This window comes from Rhodamnia argentea, chromosome 9 (assembly GCF_020921035.1).
Source record: "Rhodamnia argentea isolate NSW1041297 chromosome 9, ASM2092103v1, whole genome shotgun sequence".
Classification (NCBI taxonomy): Eukaryota; Viridiplantae; Streptophyta; class Magnoliopsida; order Myrtales; family Myrtaceae; genus Rhodamnia; species Rhodamnia argentea.
The window spans coordinates 19,421,773-19,436,701 of record NC_063158.1 but is presented as its reverse complement, the minus strand read 5'-3'; the positions used below and the strand labels follow the sequence as shown (position 1 = coordinate 19,436,701).

The window sequence follows — 14,929 nt, the reverse complement described above, 5'->3', positions numbered from 1 at the left end:
TGCTGATTTATGCATATTCGAGTTCCTAATGGTTGTTGTACGATGATTTCTCAATGCCAAATCCTGATGCCAAGTGCGTATCACGATCAATGTCATCAGCCAACCAAAGAATCAGCCAAAAAAGAACAAACCCAACCAGCCAATGTTGTAAGCCACCATTAATGCAGGGAGGATAATTTTGCAGTGATGCTCTGTGATTGAAAGTTGAATAGTACTTAGTCAAGTGACGATGATATGGCGTGTGATACTCACCGTTTCTCTCGGTTTATCATGCATGAGACTAGTGGTCATGGGTGTCGAGCAATGTATGACGTGAAGGCGGTTCCGAAATGAATGCCGCAACATTTTTCAGTGCCGGAAGCCAAGAAAAGAAGCAATGGAGTATGGAGAAACATGTACTTCCAGGCACCTGAACTCCCTCGACATATATTCAGAGAGAGATTTTGTCGATGCTCACATTAAGTGCAACGAATGCCGCCACTTTTTCCAGTGCCGGAAACCAAGAAAAGAAGCAATGGAGTATGGAGAAGCATGTACTTCCAGGCACCTGAACTCACTCGACATATATTCAGAGAAAGAGAGATTTTGTCAATGCCCACATTAAGTGCCCAAAGCTTATTTTGTTACCTAAGACTACATTGTCGGCTGCCTATTGGGTGCGAACTCTGAAGAACATGACGAACACCGCGGTTTGCAATATGCTGAAAACACTATACATCTACGTTAATGTTTCCAAGAGGGATGGTAATTTATGTAGAAAGCAACAAGGCAAAAGAAAAATGCCCGGTCCATATCTACATTGGATTAGACCACCTTCTCTTCACCTCAGATTTCCACCGTACTTCCTTCAACTTCCCATCCAGACCGTAGTCTCTCTCCATGACAAGATTAATGCCTTCGTCGGAGTACCAGCCAACACCAATGCAAAGAATCCCGTCCTTATTAATGTCAACATAACTGGTAACGCCTCCGGGCAACCAAAGAATGGTCGCATCTTGCATGTCGAGCATCTCTTCCTCCCCAAAGTATACTAAGTTCTCGGGCATGGTCCTTTTCTTTAAGGTCTCAGTGCAGAGGTAGACATAAGGGGTCGCATTGCTTTCTTCTGCAACCGTCTCTTCGGCATATACTGGTGTGGCGCTAACCTCAAATACTTTCCATGAACCAGTGAGATCTGATGGCTGGGTCCTTTTCCGCAATGAAAATGGCTTCACATCAAAGTCCATATCGCTGTCACATGACAACAGACAAAACTTAGGTTTATTCTGCAGGAAAGATTGAAACCACAAGCATGATTTTGTAACTCGAGAAAAACCAAAGACCCTCAACTCATCTCAGTTAGCCAAGCAAGGATTTGGAAAGAAAACACTACAAGAATCAACAGATGTAGGCTCTTGACGGAACTTTCCTCTGCAGTATAATTGGTTCATAAGCATGTAATCCAACCAAGAAGTAGCCAATCCGGGGAACACAATTTAGAAATGCAAACAGTCCAACTGCTGTGGCATAATCTTTAAGGAGGGACACTTTAGTCTATCACATATCTGATAAAACTCCCAAGTTACGAAAAGATTAAGACCTTCATTTGTCTAGGACTAGCATCACCACTATGGGTATCACAGCATCTAGTCCACTAGGAATCCTGCGTAACCCACCAATCTTTTCTTTTACTTTCAGGAACCACAATGGAGGCAGCACTATGACGGGGAATAACACCATAAACACACTATCCATTAAGCGGCGCCACTTACTGCAAAATGTAGGACATGAAGTACAGCAAAGTTGTTGTATGAATTATTCACACTTGTCATCTCAAAATTCATTCAGATGATCTTTCGCCGCCTAACACTGTAGGCCTGCAGACAGAATAGAATCTATATGATCCTTCTTGTCCTCTCAACTGGTAGAAGAAGTAACAACTCACAATTACTTTAACAAAAAAAAAAATGACCATAAAAACCTTAGTCACATCTTATTAGGTCACGACTTTACTCTTCTTTAATTACACATTTGTCCGATCCAAAAAATAACTCACATATCGCCATTGTTGTCGTCAACTTATAAAAACTCCAAAAAGAATAAAAAGATCTCAATTCTCAAGTATAGTTGTTCTACCCTTTCATCAAATTTCTTTATCAACGAAAAAGTTTGTAAAGTAAGCAGGGGACTTTCTCAGGACTCCATCCACTACTTACACACGATATTGGATGTCTACCAGACCAACAGAGTAAAATTTTCATTTTGGCTACTGAGCAGTCTGCCCGAGAAACAACTTGAGAGTCAAAACATCTCTAATAGGGTTCTCCAGTTCAATTCTAGGAGTCAAACATCTAAATTTTTCCATATGCAGAGTGAATCACTGCAACTCCACTTTCATTTTAGTCTAGTCAGGAACCTACTTGCGATTGGGAAGGTGCTTGAAGGATCAAATCATAAAATCCTGAAAAATCTGACACTCATGTACAAATTCATGTACCTGTACCAAATAAAGTTTCAAAATATTGCTTCAAAGACCTATATCATGTTCATTACTCGAATTTATGTAAAACTAGTTTTAGAAAACCTAAAATGTCATGATATAGAACATTCTAGTCTGAATATAAATATTATTTAACGTTAAGTCAGTAAAATTGCACCTATCTCTAGGATTAGGATGAGTCTATAATGATCCTGCCACCTTAAGATCCTACTTAATATCCGAATTGTTTCTTCGGTTATGAATAATAGGATCAGTTCATATTATTTGGACCAGGATTCTCAATAAGATGGAAACACAACGAGTCTAAGGATCAAAGCATGTCCACTATTAATGCAAAGTGAGTTACGTTACCTTTCATCACGAATATTTGCTGGGCTGACCCACTCTTCTTCATAAACAGCAACTCTCATTATCTGAATGTCTGCACCCCCATTGTTGAATTGTATTGTGTGGACTGACCGGAGTCTTTTGTGACAACCTTTAACCAGACACTGAGACAAGGAAATGGCAGAATAGATTGCAGCAAAGAAAATTGACGTGACTAATTTTTTTTTCTTTTCAGAGAACAAAACGAGACATCTAGATTAAGCACTAAACAAAACAAGTCCTCTTCATTTTCGTGAGCTCTGAAGCAGAAGCTTAACTCTCATCTGCCTGTGAAAGTTTTGATAGACGCATTCTTAAAGCACCAATGACGTATGATAATACAAAATTCTCAATGAAAAGGAAAATTACCCGAGAAAGAATACCACTGTCACCATAAGTCACAAATTATCCACAACCACCATCTCCATGCATTCTTAGAAAATAAAACAAGTCCAATTAGTCCCTTTATATGTAAGATTTTGACTGTAGCATTTTGCAGATGATATGCCCTTGTTAAAAGAAATTACTAGACCATTTTCTTTTCACCTTGTAGTACTTATTATAAAGTAAAGAGAATTCCGACTGAGCAACGCCTTATTAGAAGCACTTTTAGGGGCAGAGTCAAAGAATGATCAGACCTAATAAGATAACGTCACAACACCACAATCACATGAAAATGGAAACTAGTGACAATGATCAGAAGATCTGAGTCCAGCAGTGAGCATTAACTACTCTGTTTTCTATCATATTGAGTTTCAAAGAAAGCTGATGCTGAACAGTATCATTAAGACAATAAATACTCTGTGACCAACAAATGCAATAGCCTTTTCTTCCCTGACTTTATCCTTCTCTTTGATCCATGTACAAAGATGTGCTCCAAGTGCAGGATAACCAACCAATGATTACATATCTCCCATTTTATCCGAAAATAAGAGCTGGCTCCAATAACTCTGACAAAAAAACAAATCTCACACAAGAGCTGCCTAGGTATATGTACCAACACTTCATATGGTCTCAAAAGCGAAAAAGAGAAACCCATTAACAATGACAAAGAAATAATGTACCACAATGAGACCAAGATCAACTTGGTTCATGGAGAGCAATTTAAATAGCTGCGAATTCGTTGTTTTCATAACGACACTGGGGAATAGATTTTTCTACGCCTGCCTTAAATTTATTCTCCACCAAAGTCTGCCTTAGTGGATGAAAGCTAAAAAAAGCTCCCAACTTATGCTCTCTACCCACTGAAAACAAACGTTGATGCCTACGTCTATGGATTGGAATATGGTCAACGAAGTTGTAGGTGGTGATTAAACTCTTTAGTTGTGGCTGTACAGTAGGAAGACGGATTATGTTAGTAAAGGAGAACCAAATATAATAGTCAGGCAAGTGCTTATCCAATTTCCTAGCTGGGAAATTTACATATATGATGCATTAAAGTCTCTTAGATAACTGCAGCATGAGGGGCAGATAGTCTTACAATCGGGAGGGAATTGTCAGATTAAGGGGAAAAAGAAACTACAATATCTTCTATTTGTACACATTGAATGCTGATCAATTGTCACCCTTTGCAGACCAAACAGTAAATCTTTGCTTCTTCTTGTTCAGGGATCCTTTCTGACCTTCTGGTCACAAAAGAAGTACAGACACATTGTTTTGTTGCCCCAAAGAACGACTGATATTGGAGGATGTCCTCCAGTCTGAATTTCCTGATAAAAACTAAGCATGATGCTGCATTCTACTTAACTCAAAAGAAGAATAAGAATTTGCAAATAACCAATATGAACTTACCAAGTTGCATGTAACAGAAAACCCACACCAATGTTTAAAATGTTCCAATTTATTGAAATCTGGACTATTTACCTGCTCAAACTTGAGAGTGGGGCTCAAGTAATAGTTAGAATCATCAACTTCACTGACAGGAATAGCAATTGGGCCCCTGGAATAAGATCCATCCTGCAAAGAATCCATTCAAATGAGTAACATATGAGAACGTCTGATATATTCCAAGATGTTTTCCGCTACTTCCAAATGCAACTTAGCACAGCTAGATCGTAAGTACCTTTTTTTACCATAAATAACATGAAAATAGCTTTGATGACCTAATCATACAAATTTAATCAAGGACACTATCCACGATTATGTAGATATATTTTAGACAATTATATACAACGGAATATCCCATATGCCCCCACTGTAGGCTTTCCAGCTTCCATGAATCAATGACTCATTGAATGTCAACTTGGACAGCTTAGGTAAACATGTATTAGCCAGACAATTTTCCAGTCTCATGATCTGAAAGTAACTGAAAAAGAGAGAATGAAGCAGTTCATACCTCAAAGAAAACAAGACCAGGTTCATAGCCCATGACATCTTCTTCCATCAAATCACTGTCTTCAAAGTTGAAAGAATCAAATTTTGGCAGCATACGATCTGCTGCACTTTCATCTATTCGGTCCTTACATGAATCTCCATCTTTAGTCCATTCTTTTCTTTTGGCATTGCTGCCATTGTTCAATGATATTTCACCATAGGGATTCAGAGTTACCCAGTTTATCTTTCTCTGAATTTGAGATGTTAATTCTCCATGCGATGCTGGAATTGCCTGAACACAGGAAAGTGTATAGCAGTCATAGAGGTTTTCATTCTTTTTACCAATCTCTATGGGTTCCATTTCAGCAGTAATAGTTGAAAATACAGCTCCCACTCCCTTCCATATCCCGCTCACACTACTAGCAAATGTATTCCATACTGGTCTTATTACTGGTTCCTGAAAGGAGAAAAATGCCATGAGTTAATTAAGTTCAAGAAGAGCAAAAAACTAATCAATTCACCTCAAGCCGTCTGAGCATAGCATTTTTCTTTATTGTGTTTAGATCATATATAATTTTATACTCATTTAGATTAAAAATTAATTCTTTCAACAATTTTAGACTTGAGTCAGCAGAAAAGTGCCCAACCCATCTCTAATCATTTTGGCCCCACAAATGTTTACCAAGCCTTTACTGAGTAATACTTGCAAATGAGATTTTCATCTTCCTTCAATTATAAGCTTGGAGACCATGCAGGATATAAAAAGAAGCTTTAGCAACAAAATTATGAACAACAGCAACCAATACCAATTCTTCTTCAGTACTTCCAAAATCATTTTTTCTTTTATCAAGATGAGGAAATATAAAGTTCTTTCCCCTTCTAGAGAAAGACAAAATCAAGTTTTAATATTAAATCACTGCATCAATCTCAAATGCGTCGGAGATCTATAGAATATAGCTCCTTACAGACAGATAGAGAGCCGAATAATGTTTGAATCCGTTCATCAACAAGTATTTCCTGGGAAAACTGCACCGATTTCACTGCAAGCTATGACTAACTTTACAAAATGTATTGCTGAACCATACATATACATTGCAAAAATCAGGCGATTTCCATCCTTTTTCTTTTTTATTAAATGTTAAGGAGAAGTTCACTATGAGCACCAAGGGATGGCGACCCATTTACAAAAGAAGCTCGTGACTGCATACAGAGCCTACAGATCGTACAGCAATCCTCATGAAACATGCTTGGTGTCTGCTCAAATTAAATCATTATCTTTCCAGCAGCTGCATTAGTGCATGATCAATTATTTCAAGTTCAGATCACAAGCAACTACGGATTCCATCGATCTCAGAAAATTTTCGTATCAATTTGGGAAGTTCGTCAATGGTGCACAACCCCTTTTAAACCCCAAATAAGCTGGGAATTCAACAACTTTGACGGAGAAGAAAGCATTGCCAGAAATTATAATTTGCTTAAGAATATTACACCAAACATATGCCAATACTCAAGACCAATAACAAGAGTTAAAATCAACTTTTAAAGGGCAGAAAGGTGCTAAGAAATTTCATGGACCATGCCGTAGCTTCCTGATAAACACTATTTGTCACGGTTCTAGTGAAACAGATTCAAAGAACCCAGAAACTTCAGGCAAGAATACAAACCTGCAAGTACTAAACCTTGAAATGCTCTGAGTCTGCTAAACAACATTGGAACACTTCTATGCAGCACAAATCCGTAAACTTCATCAAGATGGCATGACATTAGAGTAATTCCTCCTATAATCAAATTACTCTTGCCTTTATGGGACCGTTTTTGAATTATGCTTTCAACCTTTCTCAGAGCAGCTGCTCTCTAGGTACTGGATTGAGGTCATTTCCACTAAACTCCCCAGGAACGATAATTAAAAGCCAAAAAAAAAAAAAAAAAATCAATACAAGAAGGTAATGAACCGAACCGAACCTGAGTCTGAAGAACCGTTTCGACCTCCATCAACATGGCGCCCGACACCATGACCTTCCCGTCCCTCTCTCGCTTCCCTCTCACCACTCTCCTCCCCCTCTTCCTACTCGCCCTCGGCCTCGTCCTTTCCTTCTCCGAAGCGGCCCTTGCGACGTCGTTGTCGATGCTCCAAACATTGTCCTTCTTGCCCCTGACGCTCACCCGCTGCTTGCTCCCGCCGCCGCCACCTCCGCGGCGCCCCTGGCCACTCCGGGGACGGACGGGGCCGGGTCTCGGGGAACCGAGAGGGAGAGAAGGCGGAGGGGGGAGGAGGCTGCGATTGTGAGCGGAGAGAGAGTGGCGAAACCCTAGCGGCGGAGGAGGAGGGGGATTGAGGAGGGTCCGAGTGGAGGAGAAGGTCCGGCAGAGGTGGAGAAATGGAGACTGCATTGTTGCTCTCGACGAGCTTGGAGAAGATTTGAGTAACAGTTTGCAGGCGGTTTTTGGTTGAGAACGGAGGGTGGTGGGTCGAGGTCGAGGTTGACCGTTGACTATTCGAGGGTTATTTTTCTGATTTTATTTGTATTATACATGTATTTATATAAACATACATATGCAAATAAAATTTCAAATAAAGCCCTGCAATACTCTCATTTCTTTTTCAAATAAGTGCCGAATATTATTTCAAATAAAAATCTAAACTGTCCCCTTGCTTCACTAAAACGCAAGTCTTTCCATCATCTTCGTCTTCACCTTTCTTTCCGGAGCTTCCATCTTCTCTTTCCAGCTCCATGAAGATGAAAACCTTCCACCACACTCTCCTTCATCACCTCGCGAGGCTCCCAATCTCGACGCTTTACGCTTCCGATCTTCTCGAGGAAAGAGATTTATTTGGACATGGTGATGAGGATGCAAGCTACACTCCCAAAGCCTTGATCAACATCAACAACCTGATTTGCACTCTCATCTTTCCATACTTGACGAAAGTCATTTGCAATCTCATACCAGCAACCAAATCCTTGGCAGCCAATATTGTGAGGGCCAAGAGACACCTTGTGGTTCATTCCCCTTGGCTTTGCCCGCCTAGGGGAGGTTAAGGTTTGGTCGCCTTGGCCGGGGTTGGGCGAGCAAGGGCTATCCTTGCCGGATCCAACGAGGGCGGCTCTCGCCTGATGTTGGCAATGGCCTAGAGAAAGGAGGGGAAAAAGGAAAAAAAAAAAGAAAAAGAGGAAAAATAAATGACGAAAATGCATTTCGGTCATGCCTTTTTTTTAAATAATGAGAGCACTTCGGACTCTTATTTGAAATTTTCCCTAAATAACTTAAATGCATAAGGCTCGCTTTTTTTCCATTTCCCTTATGGCTTTGACACTCCTTTTTATGTGTGTTTTGACCATTCTATCCTTTGTGTGTGGCCCACCAAATCTGATATAATTTTATATAATTTTTTTATTAATTTTTTTATTTCGTTTCTTTTTTTTTCTTGCGGGTCCCACCTTCCTCCTTTTCTTCTTCTTCCTCCTCCATCCCACGCCTCCCACTCGTCTCTTTTTTTTCTCCTACACGACGTTCACTTCGACACCTACCTCTCCTTCCAAAAACCCCGAATAGCTTCGCCACTTTACCATGTTCTCCCAAAATAGGATAAACGGAAAGAACAAACGCACACAATAACATGTGTTTCACTAATTTGCTTCCAAGTCATGAGATGGCACCCTAAGAACCATATGGTGTGGATGCACCCTAAGAATTTTAGATTGTAGCAAATAATCCGAGATAAAAACTGGGACGAAATATCCAATGATGCATCATCATCCGTGTTCAATAGTACATCCCAACATGTTCAGCATGGTTCAATGTCACATGCCTTCCTGTAAGTACACAACCTTATGTTCATGAAAAGAAACAAAGGAGCATGCAAATCTCAAGTGTTCAACCTATTTATAAAGCAAGTAAACATCCCTCACATGATTTTGATATTGGCAAAGACTATAGTGGACAGGATTGATGGCTGTAAGGGTGACAATCTAATGTCTAAAACATAGAGTCAGACGAGTTCCGATATGCACAGTGGATGCTAATTTCATGTTGAGTTTCTCCAAAAGCAAGATAAGTTTGTTTCAGTAGTTTTTGAAGTGAGGTTCTTTCTTGGGTGATACAATATGAGGTAAAGCTAATCGTTCCTGTCGCATTTGCATGTCTTTTGCTCTAAAAACAATGTGGTTTGCTGCACCAGAACCAACAAACAAAGGGGACATCAATTCACCGCTACGGTTCGTAGTTACGGGCCTCCCGAAGTTTACAAGGCAAAGATTCTAACATAAGTTGATGAGGTTATCAAGAAGAAGGCAAGGAAGAAAACAAAGTAAGTGTGCAGATGAATACTACTTCCATAAAAGCATCTATGATGAGATCTTGAAGCAAAAATTACAGTTTGCTACGTTAAGGGAGTTTTGTGGCTTGCTACCATCAAATTTTTTGCAGTTAATCGCCTAGTCCATATTAGAATTGACAATCATGTTTCTATTGGGTTTTTGTTGTTTTCTCCAATGTTATTTTCCCCATTTTCTAGTAGAGAAAAATTGTGCTCCTTTTATAGTTATTAAGAACCGAATTCATGGTTGTTGAGAGATCCATCTAGTATATATGGGAAGGCTCCAACAAATTGATTCAAGTTGTCCTCTAAATAGAGCATGTTCTTGAGAGGTTTTGTCTCTCATATTTCTTGGTTTTCTTGCATCTCCTTTATCTAGATAATAATCATGATTTTGGAACTTTTTCCATCTTCGAAATCCGAAGATCCTTGTAGCTGAAAGCTGAAGACTAGTGGTTTTTTTTTTTTTTTGTGGTCTTGTTGTCATAGTTGACAATGAGATTTTATTGTAAATGACATAGATATGAAAACCCAAAGTCAATAACTTTTTTCTCACAAAACATTCAAATGCCGCAATAAGTTGAAAGCCTTTTATGAGTCGCTTGAAAAAACACAAAAAGAGGAGCCAAATCTTGCACTAAAATGTCTAAATACATCAAACTGATATTGCTATTACATACCACAAATTGCAATAGTAATAAATTGCATATGCTACTTAACAAAAAGGAAATTCCATTCAGCTACTCGGGTTCCCTCAAGAAAATCCCTTGTGCCTATATATATATTTTGGTGACCCCGGGGAACCCCCGCATGGTCGGCAGCCTTTGTGCCTATATTTCATCACCATGAATTCCAATGGTCCTTGAACGTGCGTTTGATCCAAGATCTTCGCCTTTTGATTTACATGTGCGACTATTATGACCATAACACCTACAAGTACCACATCTCTTCCCCTTTTCAATAATCTTAAATGCCGAAGGATCACATATTGTAGAAGTTGCTTCCCCCTTTAGTTTTCGAACTAGAAGGATGACCTTTATGAGATGTAACTAGGGGCTCATATAAAATAGTATCACTTGCTCGAACAAAATGCTCAATCCGCCTTCGAACAACTTCCTTTTTGGAAAGCGGTCATTGTTGATACTTCCTTTCCAACTTGTGAAGTAGTTACTTAAATGAATCTCCTTCATTGTTTTGAGTAATATCACTGTCCAAAAAGAACCTTAAATCCAACCTCCATTGTGGATTAATTGCACCAAGAGGTAAACCATTGGAAAACCGTAATCTTATCTCGTGCACACATGGAAGTCGCATGGATTGCACAAAATGCCTAGTACAAGCGGGCGGTTCAATCCTACTTTTAGCAATCTCATTTTGCTTGTAAAGCTTGTCTAAAGCAAATACTGACACACGAGTAATCAAGTTCTTGAAAAGAGGAATATGAAGATGATGAGAAACCCTTACCTTTTCGCTTGATAATTGGCTTCTGATTTCTTGATACTAATTTTCAACTGGAAGGCATAGTTTCTTTTTTACCTCAACTAAATCCCCCGTTGAAACTTGTAGATATGCTTTCAAAGTCGAATGTGCCCCTTCAGCTCTTGAAGTAACACGGTTTCCGAAATGTATGTGCAAGTGTGTCCAAGCGGTCACAAAAAGCTCTTTGAAAGGAAGCCATGTATTTTTTATGTAGTTAATAACCGATGGCTTTTCCTTACATTGATATTCGAATTGCTGAACATTATCCTCATATTCCACTTCAGTCTTGGAGTTCAAAACTTTGAACCAATCAGACATAAAAAAATCCCAATGTATTCATTCTTCAAACTGAGATTTACATTTTTCCATAATATTTTTCTCGATATGCCAAACACAATAAGTTCATACTTCTAGGAAAGATGAATCGAACCGCATTCATCAATGCCAATTCCCTATCGGTTATAATAACCGAAGGTTGACAACCAACACCCAAAATGTTACTAAACATTGTCAAAGCCTAAATATAATCTTCCTCTTCCTTCTTTCTCAAAAAGACAAAGCATGAGTAGAAAGAAGTATTAAAACAGGAAACTCCAATTATATCCAACAAAGGCATTTTATATCTATTAGTCTTGTAAATACAATCCATTACGAAGACACTTGAGAAACTCTTTGTTAGTGCCATGGAGATAGGATGGGAGAAAAATAAATGCGTCAAGTGACCCTTAACATCATGTTTAAAATTGTAGATGAATCCACATGTACTAAGCTTATCCAATAAAGCTTGGACCATACTGCGACCATTCAAATATTCACGACGTAACTTCGCTTTCATGTTGTAGACAGTTTTAGCTATAGCTTGAACATTGGGATTACTTTGTTTCAAGGAAGAAAGGATTTGGCGAGGAAGTATACCGGCCTTAGACATCTCTTTCACATGCAAAGCTTCAACCTTAGGAAAGCGACGACAAATAGGATGTCCCGACATATCACTCGAGGGATCATGATTGTGTGATGCATTCACTATTCTCAATGACCATGATCCATTCTTCTTTTTATAACCACAGATGTCAAAAGGACAATTAATCAAATGAGATCCAGTCTTTCTTCTCTGACGTGCAACATAAATATTACGTCGATCATAATAACTACCTCCCCTATCACATTGCGGAAGAACATATCTGTCTCTCTTTGACCTTTTAATAGAGATGACATAACCTTGAGCAAGAAGATGGCTCCGCACACTACTCAAAAGATCTTCTCGAGTAAGAAAATTACCGGGTAAAGTTTCAAATGAACTTGGTGGCATGATCAATTGCTCTTCTCCATTCAAATTTTCATCATCAATAGATACATTCGAGCAATTTCAATCCTCTGGAATATTACCTATTTAAAATCAAGTGGATGCCTAATTAAAATAGATACTCTTTCCTTTGTATTATAATAGCAAACTATCTATGCCTACTCATAATAACACAACATTTAATTACCAACAAAGCATGAGTGAGTGAAACAATGGGTTAAACAAGCACAAATTATTCCAACAAAAGTGCAATTACGAAATGATTGTTGAGAAATCAAGTTCAACTCTACGAACAACTATAATCTAGGGCTAAAAGCAACAATTGCAGCTCACAAGAAAAAAACAAACGCAGCGTTGTCCTCATAGTGTTCCAACAAGTTAATCTATAAAAGCACAAATTTTGTTTCAACACTTGCACACGACACTAAAAACTGAAATAAGATTTAACCACTAATTCAAATCTCGCTTCTTATTATCTATCAGAACACAACTTGCCTAATATTACCTTCGTGCAGAGAAAAGGGGATTGTTGGAGAGGTCATTGGTGAGCCCAATGCCGGTGCCGGCGAAATTGTGGAGGACGGGATTGACATAATAAAGTCGGGGTTTTTGGAAGGAGAGGGAGGTGTCGAAGCGAACGTCATGCAGGAAAAAAAAAGAGACGAGTGGGAGCGTGGGATGGAGGAAGAAGAAGAAGAAGAAAAGGAGGAAGGTAGGACCCGCAAGAAAAAAAAGTAATGAAAAAAAGAATTAATAAAAAAATCATATAAAATTGTATCAAATTTGGTGGGCCACACACAAAGGATAGAATGGTCAAAACACACATAAAAAGGAGTGTCAAAGCCATAAGGAGAGTGAAAAAAGCGCAAGCCAATATCACTAGAATTTCCAATATCGAAAAGCAATCAACGAAACAACCCATGAATATCAACTTTTCTTTTTCCGAAAATTGCTTCCCTAAATCCAAAGTCGGCTTGTTGAAATTAGCAAATCGAATCTGAATAATCATAGATTAGATCGACTAATTTCCTGTATTTCACTAAAACCAAAGGATTGTATCCGAATAATCACGGATATGACTTGTCCAATTTAGGATACACGTTGCCCTGGAGAAAAGATGCTAGCTTTTCGTTTGTGGGCTTTGGCAATCGAATCAGCCACTTGGTTCTCTTCTCTTCCGCAATAGGCCACTCGGAGATTCTGATATTGGTCCACTAATCTAAGGCACTCAGTGATAAGTGGAGCTACTTCCCACAAGCACAGATCATGATCTGTAAGTGTGTAGATCACCCTAAAGCAATCTGACTCCTATGAGAGGGGTAGTGTAGACTAATCCTTGAATGCCTGAGTTAACAAGTTTACCTATTTTAGTCACCCCTCCATGAGCTTATTACTTGAGAAAACATGGTACCTCATTTGTCCGCTAACGTATACGCGACGTAGTGTTCTGTCCACTTTGTTCGTGGACAGGCTTATGCAATGTTTACCAATTTTATTCCAGTAAGTTCGAATAATGGACTTGCTCCTTTGTAGCATGTGGCATATGTGACGAGCTTCCGCTCGGCTTCGTGTTTTGTTGGAATTTATCGGTAAAATTCACAGTTCGAGAAAGAGATCAATGGGTGTTGGTGCTTGGAAAGTGGCAAGTAGGCGAATTAAGACATGATCAAGCTTCCTTTTAGGACAGACATGAGAGCCAATGTGGAAGTCGAGGTCATTCCCTCTTTTACAAGACATTCTTTTTTTCATTTGATCTAAGTTTAGCAAGTTTTACTGTTTCGGATTAATCCATATTAGGGATTCATTTCTGAAGAAGCTATAAAGAAAATGCGGGAAAGTACTTTGATTTGTACTCATTGCCAAAGCAAGTTAGAGTTTAGCACGCACCAGTTTGGGTGTTCCAAAATTTTATGATCCGATGACCTCTACCTCCACCCGAAGCCAGCAAATTCCTCTGGAATGGACACCGGGCAAGGGCTCTAACAATGACTATACTCTTCGCGCCGGTGAAGCCAATGTGAAGATGCCATGGGCATATCCGAAATATAGAGGATATTATTGTTTCCTCCATTGGCTAATTATTGTCCTGATGCCAACCAATTCAACCCAAAAACCTCCTGAGTGTAACCCCTGTAGGTCTCAACAATGTGAGATCTCATGCAAATGGAGTGAGACACGAAGAAAAACCTGCTTGTTTTTTATATTTATGTGGTCTTCCTCTACTCATTCATTAGGCTTTTAGGTTGAACTTTCTAGTAGGAACATAGCTCTAGGAGCTGAAGAGATGGATGCAAGGAAGGAGAAGATACCAAGCCCATGGCAGGCGGCAAGGGCATCGGCGCTAGCCTTTGTGATTAGGGCGCTCCTAGCAGCTACGCTCATAAACGATTACAAGGTGAGGCTGCACGTGGTAATGGTGGCCCTGAGCATAGCGCTAGTCAGGTTTGGCGGGCTGAGCGCAAAGCTAGGAAAACGAGATGGTACGTTCTTATGGTAAGAAGGCAAAAATGTTGTCTCTTCTTTGGAGCAATTGTCTTGATTTTTCCTATGCCTCCAAAGATGCACGTATGGCATATTAGCAAAGGCGGATTGATGCTTACAAGGCTGGGCGAGAGGATGTCTTATGCATTTTTCTCTTTTGGGCGGAGAGGATGATGAGTCGACCTTCAGTTTC

At 39.4% G+C, this 14,929-nt stretch overlaps 1 protein-coding gene across 2 annotated transcripts; it reads right to left on the bottom strand.

Moving 5' to 3' along the window:
• Positions 1 to 500: 500 nt before the first annotated feature.
• LOC115727703 lies at positions 501 to 7,645 on the bottom strand. 2 transcript variants are annotated; one of them, XM_030657968.2, is made up of 5 exons: positions 7,121 to 7,645; positions 5,181 to 5,615; positions 4,709 to 4,801; positions 2,831 to 2,970; positions 501 to 1,230 (listed from the first exon to the last, which is right to left on the bottom strand). In XM_030657968.2, exons 1-5 carry the CDS (start codon positions 7,547 to 7,549, stop codon positions 795 to 797), a joined length of 1,533 nt encoding a protein of 510 aa, XP_030513828.1. In that variant the 5' UTR covers positions 7,550 to 7,645; the 3' UTR covers positions 501 to 794. The 2 variants fall into 2 exon arrangements, with proteins under 2 accessions (XP_030513828.1, XP_030513829.1); XM_030657969.2 differs by having other exon boundaries at positions 501 to 1,227.
• Positions 7,646 to 14,929: the final 7,284 nt, after the last annotated feature.